This window comes from Bos indicus x Bos taurus, chromosome 29 (assembly GCF_003369695.1).
Source record: "Bos indicus x Bos taurus breed Angus x Brahman F1 hybrid chromosome 29, Bos_hybrid_MaternalHap_v2.0, whole genome shotgun sequence".
Taxonomy (NCBI): Eukaryota; Metazoa; Chordata; class Mammalia; order Artiodactyla; family Bovidae; genus Bos; species Bos indicus x Bos taurus.
The window spans coordinates 32345610-32359964 of record NC_040104.1 but is presented as its reverse complement, the minus strand read 5'-3'; the positions used below and the strand labels follow the sequence as shown (position 1 = coordinate 32359964).

The window sequence follows — 14355 nt, the reverse complement described above, 5'->3', positions numbered from 1 at the left end:
TTATTCAGCAGAACAACTCATTAAATGAAAGGAAATTAAATGAAATAAATGAAAAGAAATGGATTTCATTCTATGAAACTGAAGGTTTAAGCCAAATTCACTCAAATCCCTTAAGGGACTGAGAGATCTCAAGTAACTCTGAGTTCTGTGGATCTTTAGATCACTCTCCTAGCTGGTAAGAAGTCTGAAGGCCATGTTCCAGTTCCCTTATGATTTTTAGTAGTTATATTAGTACACTAGGGCTATGGAAACAAAATACCACAGACTAGGGGCTTAAATAACAGAAGTTGATTCTTCTCATAGTTCTGGAGGCTAGAGGTAAAAGATCAATGTGTCAGCAGGTTTGGTTTCTTCTGAAGCCTCTTTCTTTGGTTGCAGATAGCCACTTTCTTGCTGTGTCCTCACACAGCCTTTCTTCTGTGCACACACTTCTACCCACCACTGCCCAGTATCTGTTTGTGTGTTCAAATTTTTTCTACTCTAGTCAGATTGAATCAGGGCCAACCCCATTGGCCTTGTTTTAGCTACCTCTTCAAAGGCCCAGTTTCCATATATAGTTAGATTTTCAGGTACTGGAGATTATGGCTTCAACATATCAATGTGGGGCACAAAATTCAGCCTGTAACAATAATCCAGTGAAGAAATGAACAGAATATGGAATAGCTGAGGAATGCATGAATGAGAGAAGTTTTGAAGCAAAACTCTAAGATCTGTTTAAATTGTGATGAAATACATGTCTAAAATGCCTTAGAAAAGTACAGTTAACTTGACCTCAGCTTCACACCATGTTGAAATGTTGATATGGAAATAAGGTGAATAAGAAATAAATGGAAAATTTTCCTGTTTTTTATAGTGTTTACAGTAGCCCATTTAGAGAAACCATTTTTTTTTTTTTGGTCTAAGTAAATGTGTTGAAAGCTGTTTGAGTACCTCTAAGAGACACTTCTAGGGGCTCACCCCAACTCCTAGAAGGGGTGGGGCCAAGTTCAGAATCAGAAAAGGTACAAAGATGACCGAAAAGAAGCCAAAACCACAGCCCAGATTCATTTAGGTTGAGGAGAACAGAGCTTTGAACACTAAGCATAATTCACATCTTGTACCATGACCACCTCTGAGATGGGCATATACTGCTGCACCTAATGCTGCCTCCAGTCGGCTTTCATCACCTCCCTAGCTTTAGGATACACTTGTCAGCCCTTTAAAGAAGTTCATCCTTTGTCTTCTGTCTCATAGTTTCTTATGAAAAGTCTTATAAAAACATCTTCCATTTAAAAAATCATTGTTCATCTACTGGTAATATGTCCTTTTTCACTGGCTGCTTTTTAAGGTTGCTTCTTTTATTATTGGTTTTCAGTAATTTTATTATAGTTTATTTTGTTGTGTTTAAGTGTGTATATGAGTGAGTGTGTGTGTGTGTGTGTTCATCCTGCTTAGAGTTTTCTGAGATCCTTAGATCAGAATATAATTTTTTTCAGTCTTTGATTTTCAGAATTTTTTTGCCTCTACCTTCTTTCTTAGTTTCCTATAAATTAGAAACTCTGTTCATTTTTATTTTTAGCCTGTTTAATGTCGTGCTTCATTTGGATAGATTATATTTCTGTATATATTAGGTTTTTATTGATACAGAACAAATTACCACAAATTTGGTAGCTCAGTACAACACAAATTTATCATCTCAGAGTTTGTGTGGGTCAGGAGTCTAAGCAGGTGTTTGTCTGATCTTCTTCATAGAGTCTCACGAGGCTAACATTGAGGTGTTCACCTCGGCAGCAGTCTTATTTGAGATTTAGATTCTGCTTCCAAGATCACTGGTTATTGACTGATATTAGTTCCTTAAAGTTGTGGGACTAAAGTGCTCCTGTTTTCATAATTACTGTTGACTGGGTTTTGATTTGACTTTAGAAAACGTATCCAGTCCTCATCATTTTGTCCTCTCAAAATGTGGCAGATTTTTATTCAATGCAGGCAGGAGAATATCTCTTTAGAGTAGGTGAATTCAGAGAAAAAAGGACAAAGGAAGGAAAAATAACATATGAAACAAATAGGAGACAACTTGAAACATCAGTTAGTTCAGTCGCTCAGTCATGTCCGACTCTTTGCGACCCCATGAATTGCAGCACGCCAGGCCTCCCTGTCCATCACCAAATCCCGGACTTCACTCAGACTCACGTCCATCAAGTCAGTGATGCCATCCAGCCATCTCATCCTCTGTCATCCCCTTCTACTCCTGCCCCCAATCCCTCCCAGCATCAGAGTCTTTTCCAATGAGTCAACTCTTCGCATGAGGTGGCCAAAGTACTGGAGCTTCAGCTTCAGCATCATTCCTTCCAAAGAAATCCCAGGGCTGATCTCCTTCAGAATGGACTGTTGGATCTCCTTGCAGTCCAAGGGACTCTCAAGAGTCTTCTCCTACACCACAGTTCAAAAGCATCAATTCTTCGGTGCTCAGCCTTCTTCACAGTCCAACTCTCACATCCATACATGACCACAGGAAAAACCATACCTTGACTAGATGGACCTTTGTTGGCAAAGTAATGTCTCTGCTTTTGAATATGCTATCTAGGTTGATTATAACTTTCCTTCCAAGGAGTAAGTGTCTTTTAATTTCATGGCTGCAGTCACCATCTGCAGTGATTTTGGAGCCCAAAAAATAAAGTCTGACACTGTTTCCACTGTTTCCCCATCTATTTCCCATGAAGTGATGGGACCGGATGCTATGATCTTCATTTTCTGAATGTTGAGCTTTAAGCCAACCTTTCACTCTCCTCTTTCACTTTCATCAAGAGGCTTTTTAGTTACTCTTTACTTTCTGCCATAAGGGTGGAGTCATCTGCATATCTGAGGTGATTGATATTTCTCCTGGCAATCTTAATTCCAGCTTGTGCTTCTTCCAGTCCAGCGTTTCTCATGATGTACTCTGCATGTAAGTTAAATAAGCAGGGTGACAATATACAGCCTTGACATACTCCTTTTCCTATTTGGAACCAGTCTGTTGTTCCATGTCCAGTTCTAACTGTTGCTTCCTGACCTGAATACAGATTTCTCAAGAGGCAGGTCAGGTGGTCTGGTATTTCCATCTCTTTCAGAATTTCCCATAGTTTATTGTGATCCACACAGTCAAAGGCTTTGGCATAGTCAATAAAGCAGAAATAGATGTTTTTCTGGAACTCTCTTGCTTTTTTGATGATCCAGCGGATGTTGGCAATTTGATCTCCGGTTCCTCTGCCTTTTCTAAAACCAGCTTGAACATCAGGAAGTTCATGGTTCACATATTGCTGAAGCCTGGCTTGGAGAATTTTGAGCATTACCTACTAGCATGTGAGATGAGTGCAATGTGCGGTAGTTTGAGCATTCTTTGGCATTGCCTTTCTTTGGGATTGAAATGAAGACTGACCTTTTCCAGTTGCTGGCATATTGAGAGCAGCACTTTCACAGCATCATCTTTCAGGATTTGAAATAGCTCAACTGGAATTCCATCACCTCCACTAGCTATGTTCGTAGTGATGCTTTCTAAGGCCCACTTGACTTCACATTCCAGGATGTCTGGCTCTAGGTCAGTGATCACACCATCGTGATTATCTGGGTTGTGAAGCTCTTTTTTGTACAGTTCTTCTGTGTATTCTTGCCACCTCTTCTTAATCTCTTCTGCTTCTGTTAGGTCCATACCATTTCTGTCCTTTATAAAGCCCATCTTTGCATGAAATGTTCCCTTGGTATCTCTAATCTTCTTGAAGAGATCTCTAGTCTTTCCCATTCTTTTGTTTTCCTCTATTTCTTTTCATTGATCGCTGAGGAAGGCTTTCTTATCCCTTCTTGCTATTCTTTGGAACTCTGCATTCAGATGCTTATATCTTTCCTTTTCTCTTTTGCTTTTCTCTTTCCTTCTTTTCAGAGCTGTTTGTAAGGCCTCCTCAGACAGCCATTTTGCTTGTTTGCATTTCTTTTTCTTGGTGACGGTCTGGATCCCTGTCTCCTGTACAATGTCACGAACCTCATTCCATAGTTCATCAGGCACTCTGTCTATCAGATCTAGGCCCTTAAATCTATTTCTCACTTCCACTGTATAATCATAAGGGACTTGATTTAGGTCATACCTGAATGGTCTAGTGGTTTTCCCTACTTTCTTCAATAAGTCTGAATTTGGCAATAAGGAGTTCATGATCTGAGCCACAGTCAGCTCCCAGTCTTGTTTTTGCTGACTGTATAGAGCTTCTCCATCTTTGGCTGCAAAGAATATCATCAATCTGATTTCGGTGTTGACCATCTGATGATGTCCATGTAGAGAGTTTTCTCTTGTGTTGTTGGAAGAGGTGTTTGCTATGACCAGTGCATTTTATTGGCAAAACTGTATTAGCCTTTGCCCTGCTTCATTCTGTATTCCAAGGCCAAATTTGCCTGTTACTCCAGGTGTTTCTTGACTTCCTACTTTTGCATTCCAGTCCCCTATAATGAAAAGGACATCTTTTTTGGGTGTTAGTTTTAAAAGGTCTTGTAGGTCTTCATAGAGACATTCAGCTTCAGCTTCTTTAGCATTACTGGTTGGGGCATAGACTAGGATTACTGTGATATGAATGGTTTGCCTTGGAAATGAACAGAGATCATTCTGTCGTTTTTGAGATTGCATCCAAGTACTGCATTTTGGACTCTCTTGTTGACCATGATGGCTACTCCATTTCTTCTGAGGGATTCCTGCCCACAGTAGTAGATATAATGGTCATCTGAGTTAAATTCACCCATTCCAGTGCATTTTAGCTCGCTGATTCCTAGAATGTTGACATTCACTCTTGCCATCTCTTGTTTGACCACTTCCAATTTGCCTTGATTCATGGACCTGACATTCCAGGTTCCTATGCAATATTGCTCTTTACAGCATCGGACCTTGCTTCTATCACCAGTCACATCCACAGCTGGGTATTGTTTTTGCTTTGGCTCCATCCCTTCATTCTTTCTGGAGTTATTTCTCCACTGATCTCCAGTAGCATATTCGGCACCTACTGACCTGGGGAGTTCCTCTTTCAGTATCGTATCATTTTGCCTTTTCATACTGTTCATGGGGTTCCCAAGGCAAGAATACTGAAGTGGCTTGCCATTCCCTTCTCCAGTGGACCACATTCTGTCAGATCTCTCCACCATGACCCACCCGTCTTGGGTTCCCCCAGGGTCATGGCTTAGTTTCATTGAGTTAGACAAGGCTGTGGTCCTAGTGTGATTAGATTGACTAGTTTTCTGTGAGTATGATTTCAGTGTGTCTGCCCTCTGATGCTCTCTTGCAACACCTACTGTCTTACTTGGGTTTCTCTTACCTTGGGTGTGGGGTATCTTTTCATGGCTGCTCCAGCAAAGCGCAGCCGTTGCTCCTTACCTTAGCCGAGGGGTATCTCCTCACCACCGCCCTTCCTGACCTTCAACGTGGGATAGCTCCTCTAGGCCCTCCTGCACCCGAACAGCCACTGCTCCTTGGATGTGGGGTTGGTCGTCCTGGCCGCCGCCCCTAGTTTCAGGTGTGGGGTAGCTCCTCTTGGCCGCTGCCCCTGGCCTCGGGCGTGGGAGCGTGGGGTAGTTCCTCCCAGCCACCGCCCCTGGCCTGTGGTGTGGGGGCTTGGGGTAGCTCCTCCCGGCTGCCGCCCCTGACCTCCGATGCGGTGTAGCTCCTCTCGGCTGCTGCCCCTGACTTAGGATGCAGGGTAAAGCGCAGGCGGCTGCGACTAGTGCACTAAAGCGCGGCCGAGAGGAGCTATCCCATGTCTGAGGTCAGAGGAGAAGCCGGGAGGACCCCATGCCCGAAGGGCAGCGGCCAAGAGGAGCTACCCCACGTCCGAGGTCGGGGCAGCAGTCAAGAGGAGCTACCCAAATCTGAGGTCAGGGGCGGCGGCCAGGAGGAGCTACCCTGCGTCCGAGTTCAGGGTCGACAACCGAGAGGAGCTAACCTACGTCCAAGTTCATGAGCTGCGGCCGAGAGGAGTTGAAACGTGATCATCATTAATTCAACTTCTTTGTTAACCATTAAATATCAATAAAACAAATACTCAAAAGTAGAGACTTCATGCAAGATAGGAAAAAAGCAAGACCCAGCCATATGCTGTCTACAAAACAAATGTTTGAAATACAAAGGTTCAAATAGATTACAGAGTGAAAGGATGGGCCAGTGATATGCCATGCAAACAATAAATATAAAAAATATTTTCTGAAAAAATAAACTGTGAAACATGGGAAATTACTGGAAACAAAGATTTCATGATGAAAATGTCAGTATATCAGGGAAGACATTGTAGTTATAACTGTTCTAAGTTAGTAAAAGAGTTTCAGAACATGTTAGTCAACAACTGAAAGAGAGATCATAGTTGGAGATTTTAATGTTTGTCACTTAGTACTTAAAATACCAATTAAACACAAAAAATAAAACAAGAATGAATATAGAAGTCTGAACACTTTCAGCCACTTTGACCTAACTGGCATATAACATTTTACCCAAGAACTACAGAATATACAGTATTTTCAAGTGTATCTGGCAAGTTTCTTCAAATAGAGTACACAACAATCCTTTCAACAGCCTGGGAGAGAGAACTGATTTACCTAAATCATAGAAAGAAACAAAAAATTAAGAAAAATGAGGAGACAGAGGAATATAGTCCAATCAAATGAACAAGACAGAAAACTCAGAAAAACAACTAAATGAAACCAAGATAAGCAGTCCACCTGATGGACTTCAGTATAATGATCATAAATATGCTCATCAAACTCAGGAAAGGATAAACATAGTGAGAACTTTAACAGTGAGATAGAAAATATAGTACCAAAGAGAAGTTATGACTAAACTAAAAAATACAGTAGAGGTGCTCAACAGCAGAGTGATGAGGTGGAAAAATGAATGAGCAAGCTAAAAGATAAAATGGTGGGACTCCCTCAGACAGGGCAGCAAAATGAAGAATTTTAAAAAGTGAAGATACCATATGTTGCCTTTAGGACAACATTGTGTGGAATAACATTTGCATTATATGGGTCACAGAAGGGGAAGAAAGAAAGGACCAGAAAAATTATTTTAAGAAATAGTGACTAAAAAATTTCCTAATCTGGGGACGCAAACAGATCTCTTGGTCCAGAAAGCAGAAAGAGCTCCAAATAAGATGAACCCAAAGAGACACACAGATAAGACACATTGCAACTAAAATGGTAGAAGTTAAGAATAAAGAGAATCCTTAAAGCAGCAAGAGAAAAGTAACTCAGGGTAATAAAGGAGTGTCATGATATATTCAAAGTGCTGAAAGGAAAAAACTTGACATCGCAGACTGTGCACAGCTAGTTTAACATTCAGAATTAAGGAGAGATTAAGAATTTTTAGGATAAACAAAAGCTAAAGAAATTTATTACAAGTATACTTGTTCTGCATGAAATATTAAAGGGACTTCTCTAAACTGAAAAGAAATGACACTAAATGTTAAAGAGAAAACATGCAGTAATTAAAATCTCACTGGAAAATATACATATATAATAAAGGCAGGGGTTCAATCACTTATAAAGCAAGCATTAAGATTAAAAGACAAAAGTAGTAAAAATGATGTAAAATTTCAGTAATTAAAAATGCATAAAATAAAAAGATGTAGAAAGTGTCATCAATAGATGAATTTCAGAAGACTAAAATCTTACAAAATATATTCCATGACCACAGAAAAATTAAATTAGAGACAAACATTAATATGACATCCATAAATACCTCTAGATTCCAGAAATTAGTGTATTTCTTAACACTGAGTGTTAAAAAAATAAATCATAAAGGAGGTTGATTGGAAAAGAAGAAGTAAAACTCTGTTTGCAGATGACATGATCCTCTACATAGAAAACCCTAAAGACTCCACCAGAAAATTACTAGAGCCAATCAGTGAATATAGTAAAGTTGCAGGATATAAACTTAACACACACAAACCCCTTGCATTCCTATACACTGCTGCTGCTAAGCCACTTCAGTCGTGTCCGACTCTGTGCGACCCCATTGACGGAAGCCCACTAGGCTCCCCCGTCCCTCGGATTCTCCAGGCAATAACACTGAAGTGGGTTGCCATTTCCTTCACCAATGCATGAAAGCAAAAAGTGAAAATGAAGTTGCTCAGTCCTGCCCGACTCTTAGCGACCCCATGGACTGCAGCCTACCAGGCTCCTCCATCCATGGGATTTTCCAGGCAAGAGTACTGGAGTCGGGTGCCATTGCCTTCTCCATCCTATACACTAACAATGAGAAAACAGGAAGAGAAATTAAGGAAACAGTTCCATTCACCATTGCAACGGAAAGAATAAAATATTTAGGAATATATCTACCTAAAGAAACAAAAGACCTATATATAGAAAACTATAAAACACTGATGAAGGAAATCAAAGAGGACACAAATGGATGGAGAAATATACCATGTTCATGCACTGGAAGAATCAATATAGTGAAAATGAGTATATTACCCAAGCAATCTATAGATTCAATGCAATCCCTATCAAGCTACCAACGGTATTTTTCAGAGAAATAGAACAAATAATTTCACAATTTGTATGGAAATACAAAAAACCTCGAATAGCCAAAGCAATCTTGAGAAAGAAGAATGGAGCTGGAGGAGTCAACCTGCCTGACTTCAGGCTATACTACAAAGCTACAGTCATACAGTCATGGTACTGGCACAAAGACAGAAATATAGATCAATGGAACAAAATAGAAAGCCCAGAGAGGCAATGGCACCCCACTCCAGTATTCTTGCCTGGAAAATCCCATGGATGGAGGAGCCTGGTGGGCTTCAGTCCATGGGTTCGCTAGGAGTCGGACGCGACTGAGCAATTTCACTTTCACTTTTCACTTTCATGCATTGAAGAGGGAAATGGCAACCCACTCCTGTGTTCTTGCCTGGAGAATCCCAGGGATGGGGGAGCCTGGTGGGCTGCCGTCTATGGGGTCGCACAGAGTCAGACACGACTGAAGCGACTTAGCAGTAGCAGCAGCATGGACAGTTTATCTTTGGCAAAGAAGGCAAGAATATACAGTGGAGAAAAGACAATGTCTTTAACAAGTGGTGCTGGGAAAACTGGTCAACCACTTGTAAAAGAATGAAACTAGAACACTTTCTAACACCATACACAAAAATAAACTCAAAATGGATTAAAGATCTAAATGTAAGACCAGAAAGTATAAAATTCCTAGAGGAAAACAGGCAAAACATTCTCCGACATACATCACAGCAGGATCCTCTATGACCCACCTCCCAGAATATTGGAAATAAAAGCAAAAATAAACAAATGGGACCTAATTAAACTTAAAAGGTTTTGCACAGCAAAGGAAACTATAAGCAAGGTGAAAAGATAGCCTTCAGAATGGGAGAAAATAATAGCAAATGAAGCAACAGACAAAGAATTAATCTCAAAAATATACAAGCAATTCCTGCAGCTCAATTCCAGAAAATAAATGACCCAATCAAAAAATGGGCCAAAGAACTAAACAGACATTTCTCCAAGGAAGACATACAGATGGCTAACAAACACATGAAAAGGTGCTCAACATCACTCATTATCAGAGAAATGCAAATCAAAACCACAATGAGGTACCATTTCACGCCAGTCAGAATGGCTGCTATCCAAAAGTCTACAAACAATAAATGCCAGAAAGGGTGTGGAGAAAAGGGAATGGTTGGTGGGAATGCAAACTAGTACAGCCACTATGGAGAACAGTGTGAAGATTCCTTAAAAAACTGGAAATAGAACTGCCTTAGGACCCAGCAATCCCACTGCTGGACATACACACCGAGGAAACCAGATTTGAAAGAGACACATGTACCCCAATGTTCATCGCAGCACTGTTTATAATAGCCAGGACATGGAAGCAACCTAGATGTCCATCAGCAGACGAATGGATAAGAAAGCTGTTGTACGTATACACAATGGAATGTTACTCAGCCATTAAAAAGAATACATTTGAATCAGTTCTAATGAGGTAGATGAAACTGGAGCCTATTATACAGAGTGAAGTAAGCCAGAAAGAAAAACACCAATATGGTATACTAATACATATATATGGAATTTAGAAAGATGGTAACACTAACCCTATATGGGAGACAGCAAAAGAAACACAGATGTATAGACCAGTCTTTTGGACTCTGAGGGAGAAGATGAGGATGGGATGATTTGAGAGAATAACATTGAAACATGTATATTATCATATGTGAAACAGACCACTAGTCCAGGTTCATTGCCTGGGGCAGGGTGCTCGAGGCTGGTATACTTGGATGACCCAGAGGGATGGAATGGGGAGGGAAGTGGGAGGGGGGTTCAGGATGGGGAACACACATACACCCGTGGCGGATTCATGTCAATGTATGGCAAAACCACCTCAATATTGTAAAGTAAGTAGCCTCCAATTAAAATAAATTAAAAAAAAAAAGGAGGTTGGAAAATATTTTAAAGGATAATGCATGTACAGTAGCTAAAGTTTTGTGGTATAGCTAAAGCAGGACTTACAGGGAGATTTCTAAGTTTAAATCTTAGAAGAAAGATTGGTTTAGTATTCATTGTTTCTACCTTAAAAATCTAGGAAAAAATTAAGTAAATATTTTCTAAGTAAAAGAAGGAGATAATAAAGACAGCAGGAATCAAAGACATAGAAAAGACACAAACAGAGAAAATAAAAAGTTGGTTCTTGAGAAGATTAATAAAATTTATGAACTTGTAGCAAGATGAGAGAGAGATTGCCAATATGATATATGATGGAGAAAAAACATCTGACAAAATTCAACATCCACTCATGATAAAAACTCTTACCAAAGTAGGTATAGAGGAAATATATCTCAAGATAATAAAAGCCATTTATGACAAACCTGTAGCCAACACAATACTCAGTGATGAAAGCTTAAAGCCTTCCCTCTAAAATCTAGAACAAGACAAGGATGTCCACTGTCACTTCTATTCAATATACTGTTGAAAGTCCTAGCCACAGCAATTAGATAAGAAAGAGAAAAATAAGTTTCTAAATTGGAAGAGGTAAAATTGTCATTTTACTATGATATGATACTATATATAGAAAACCCTAAAGACTCCATACACAAACTACTAGAACTGATAAATGAATCCAACAAGGTGGCAGAATATAGGATTAACATACAGTAATCTGTTGCATTTATTTAAACTTACCAATGAAATATGAGAAAAGGAAAGTAAAAAAATAATTTCTTTTAAAATTGTATAAAAAATACTTAGGAATAAACCTGACTGAGGAGGTGAAAGGCTTATATGCTGACAACTATAAGAAGTTGATAAAGGAAATTGAAAGTGATTGAAAAAATGGCAAGATATCCTATGCTCTTGGATTGGAAAAGTTAATATTGTTCAAATGGCAATACTCCCCAAAGCAGTTTACAATTTTAATGTGATTTTTATCAAATTACCCATAAAGTTTTTTACAGAACTAAAATAATTCTAAAATTTGAATGGATCTATAAAAGACTCAAAATCACCAAAGCAATCCTGAGGAAAAAGAACAGTCCCTGGGAAGACATAATCCTCCCAGATGTTGTACAGCACTACACATCTGTAGTAATCAGATCATGGTAATGGCATAAAAACAAACATATGGATCAATGGCACAGAATAGAGAGCTCAGAAATAAACCCATACACCTATAGGCAGTTAATCATCGACAAAGGAGGCAACAATATACAATGGAGAAAAGACAGTCTCTTCAGTAAGTGGTGTTGGAAAAGCTGGACAGCCACATGTAAATCAATAAGGTTAGAACACACCCTTTCACCATACACAAAAATAAACCCAAAATGGCTTAAAGATTTAAACATTTTAAGACATAACACCATAAAATCTTAGAAGAGAATATAGGCAAAACATTCTCTGACATAAATCATACCAATATTTTCTTACGTTCATCTTTCAAGGGAAAGACATAAAAGTAAAAATAAACAAATGGGACCTAATCAAACTCATAAGCTTTTCTATAGCAAAGAAAACCATAAACAAAGTGAAGAGACAACCTACAGACTGCAAAATATGCAACCAAAAAGGGCTTAATTTTCAAAATATACAAATAGCACATACAACTCAATAACAAAAAAACAACTCAAGTGAAAAAGAGACAGAAGACCTAAATAGACATTTTTTACAAAGAAGACATACAGATGGCCAACAGACTCATGAAAAGATGCTCAGTATCACTTAATTATTAGAGAAATGGAAATCAAAGCTACAATGAGGTATCACCTCAAACCCATCAGAATGGCCATTATTAAAAAGTAAAAATAACAGATGCTGGAGAGGGTGTCAAGAAAAGGAAACCCTTCTACATGGGTGGTAGGAAAGTAAATTGATGCACCCAGTATGGAAAACAGTATGGAGGTTCCTCAGAAAAATATGAGTTGCCATGTGATTTAGTAATCCCACCCCTGGGAATATGGACAACATTCTAAATTGAAAAGATATATGCACCCCAGTATTTATGGCAGCACTATTTACAATAGCCAAGATGTAGAAGCAACTTAAATGTCCATTGATAGGTGAATGGATAAAAATATGGTTTATAATGGACTACTACTCAGCCATGAAAAAGAATGAAATAATGATATTTGCAACAAAATGGATGGACCTAGAGATGATCATACTAAGTCAGAAAGAAAAAGACAAAGGAAAAGACCATAAGATACCACTTATATATGGAATCTAAAATGTGAAACAAATGAACGTCTATATGAAACAGAAACAGACTCAGAGACATAGAAAACAAAATTATGGTTACCGAAAGGGAAAGGAAGGGGTCGGGGAAAGATAAATTAGAAATTTTAGATTAGCAGATACAAACTACTACAACAAGATCCTACTGTATAGCACAGGGAACTGTTATTTCCTTTGATAAACTGTCATGGAAAATAATTTGAAAAGAATAAATATATATGTATATATGCATAACTGAATCACTTTGCTGTGTACCAGAGACTAATACAACATTGTGAATCACTATACCTCAATTTTAAGAAATAATAAATCAATAATACCAGCTCTTACCGCTTTCTTCTATTTGACGTTGTACTGGATATCCTAGCCAGTTCAGTAAAATAATAATAGGCATAAAGGAAGAAATAAAACTCCTTAATTTGCATTTATTATTATATGAAAAATTTTAAGGAGTCAGCTGAAAAACCTACTAGAACTAAAAAGTGAATTAAGCAATGTCTCAAACTCCAGCACCTTGATGAATTGAAGACCATAGGAAAGTCTGGGTAGGGAGAGAAGTAGTGGAAAAAAATCTGAGATGGTAATTGAGGGGCTGACATTTTAAACATGACTAGAATCTTACCACGTGACTGGCAAATATTGGAGAAGTGACATTTGCAGAATCTGTGTTTTTGTCTTTTCTATCCCATAGAATCTCTGAGTACAAGCCTCCGAACAAGAGAAAGTAAGAATCAAGGACCTTCATGTATATCCATAGATCCTGTCTCCCGAGTTACGGAAATTCCCTGGACTCATGCAGCCCTCTCCCCAGCTTTAACCAAGAATGTAAGGAAATACCCAGACTCCAACCGTGTTTCAGTAGTCCCCATGAAGAAAGCCAGCAAATCAGAGCCAGTCAGCAAAACCATCAAGACACCAGTGCCTGGCGAGGATGACATTAGACACCTGGTCCCCACTTTGAAGGCCTCTGAATCCATCCAAGCACCCGTCCGGGAGTCTGCCAGAGAGGCCACCTTCCAATCTTCATCAGCCATGAAGGCAAATGGAACATTTTCCTCCATAGATGTCTCTCATCCTCAGAAACAAACTGAAAGGCCCCCCAATACTAAATCTTCCGAGGAATCCCTTCCTGTTTTCACCACATCCAGCCCATCCTCCTCCTCCTAAGCCTGTCTGCAAAGAATTAACCACAACTTGCTCCCTTCTTCCTCTTCTTCTCTGTGCCTGAGGATGGTGACAGTGAAGAGGGGTCAGGTAGTGAGTGTAGAAGAGCTGCTGAGGCTCTCAGGAAAACCATTCTGGTCTAACCTTTCTCTAAAGAGTACATATCAAGGGGACAAACAAGGGGAAAATAGTTGTAATCTTGGAGCTGGAGCTGGTTGTTCTCTGGGTATTAGGTTTTAATCTCATCTGTAATGAACATCAGCATGTAAATAAAGGCAACTCTCAGGAACTCAGAAGGTAAATGGTGTATTCTTTGGACCCCACTGTGATCATTCAGGCTGACAAAGACTAGAGGATAAGTGCCAAAGTGATGCCATCCTGAGAATGAGAGGTGGCATACGTGTGAGTCAGGGGCAAAGATCTCATCCCACACATGCATTCTGTCATCTGGCGTGAAGTGGGGTGCTTTATAATACCTTGTTCACTGATTCCCCA

General features: G+C 39.3%; 1 protein-coding gene across 1 annotated transcript in view; it reads left to right on the top strand.

The window, feature by feature from the left end:
- LOC113886064 (glycerophosphodiester phosphodiesterase domain-containing protein 4-like) overlaps positions 1-13863 on the top strand; it is a 131646-nt gene extending 117783 nt beyond the window's left edge. Inside the window, exon 16 of the mRNA XM_027531999.1 lies at positions 13388-13863. Coding sequence (XP_027387800.1) covers positions 13388-13863 — 476 coding nt within the window. The remainder of the gene's footprint in view (positions 1-13387) is intronic.
- The last annotated feature ends 492 nt before the right edge of the window (positions 13864-14355 follow it).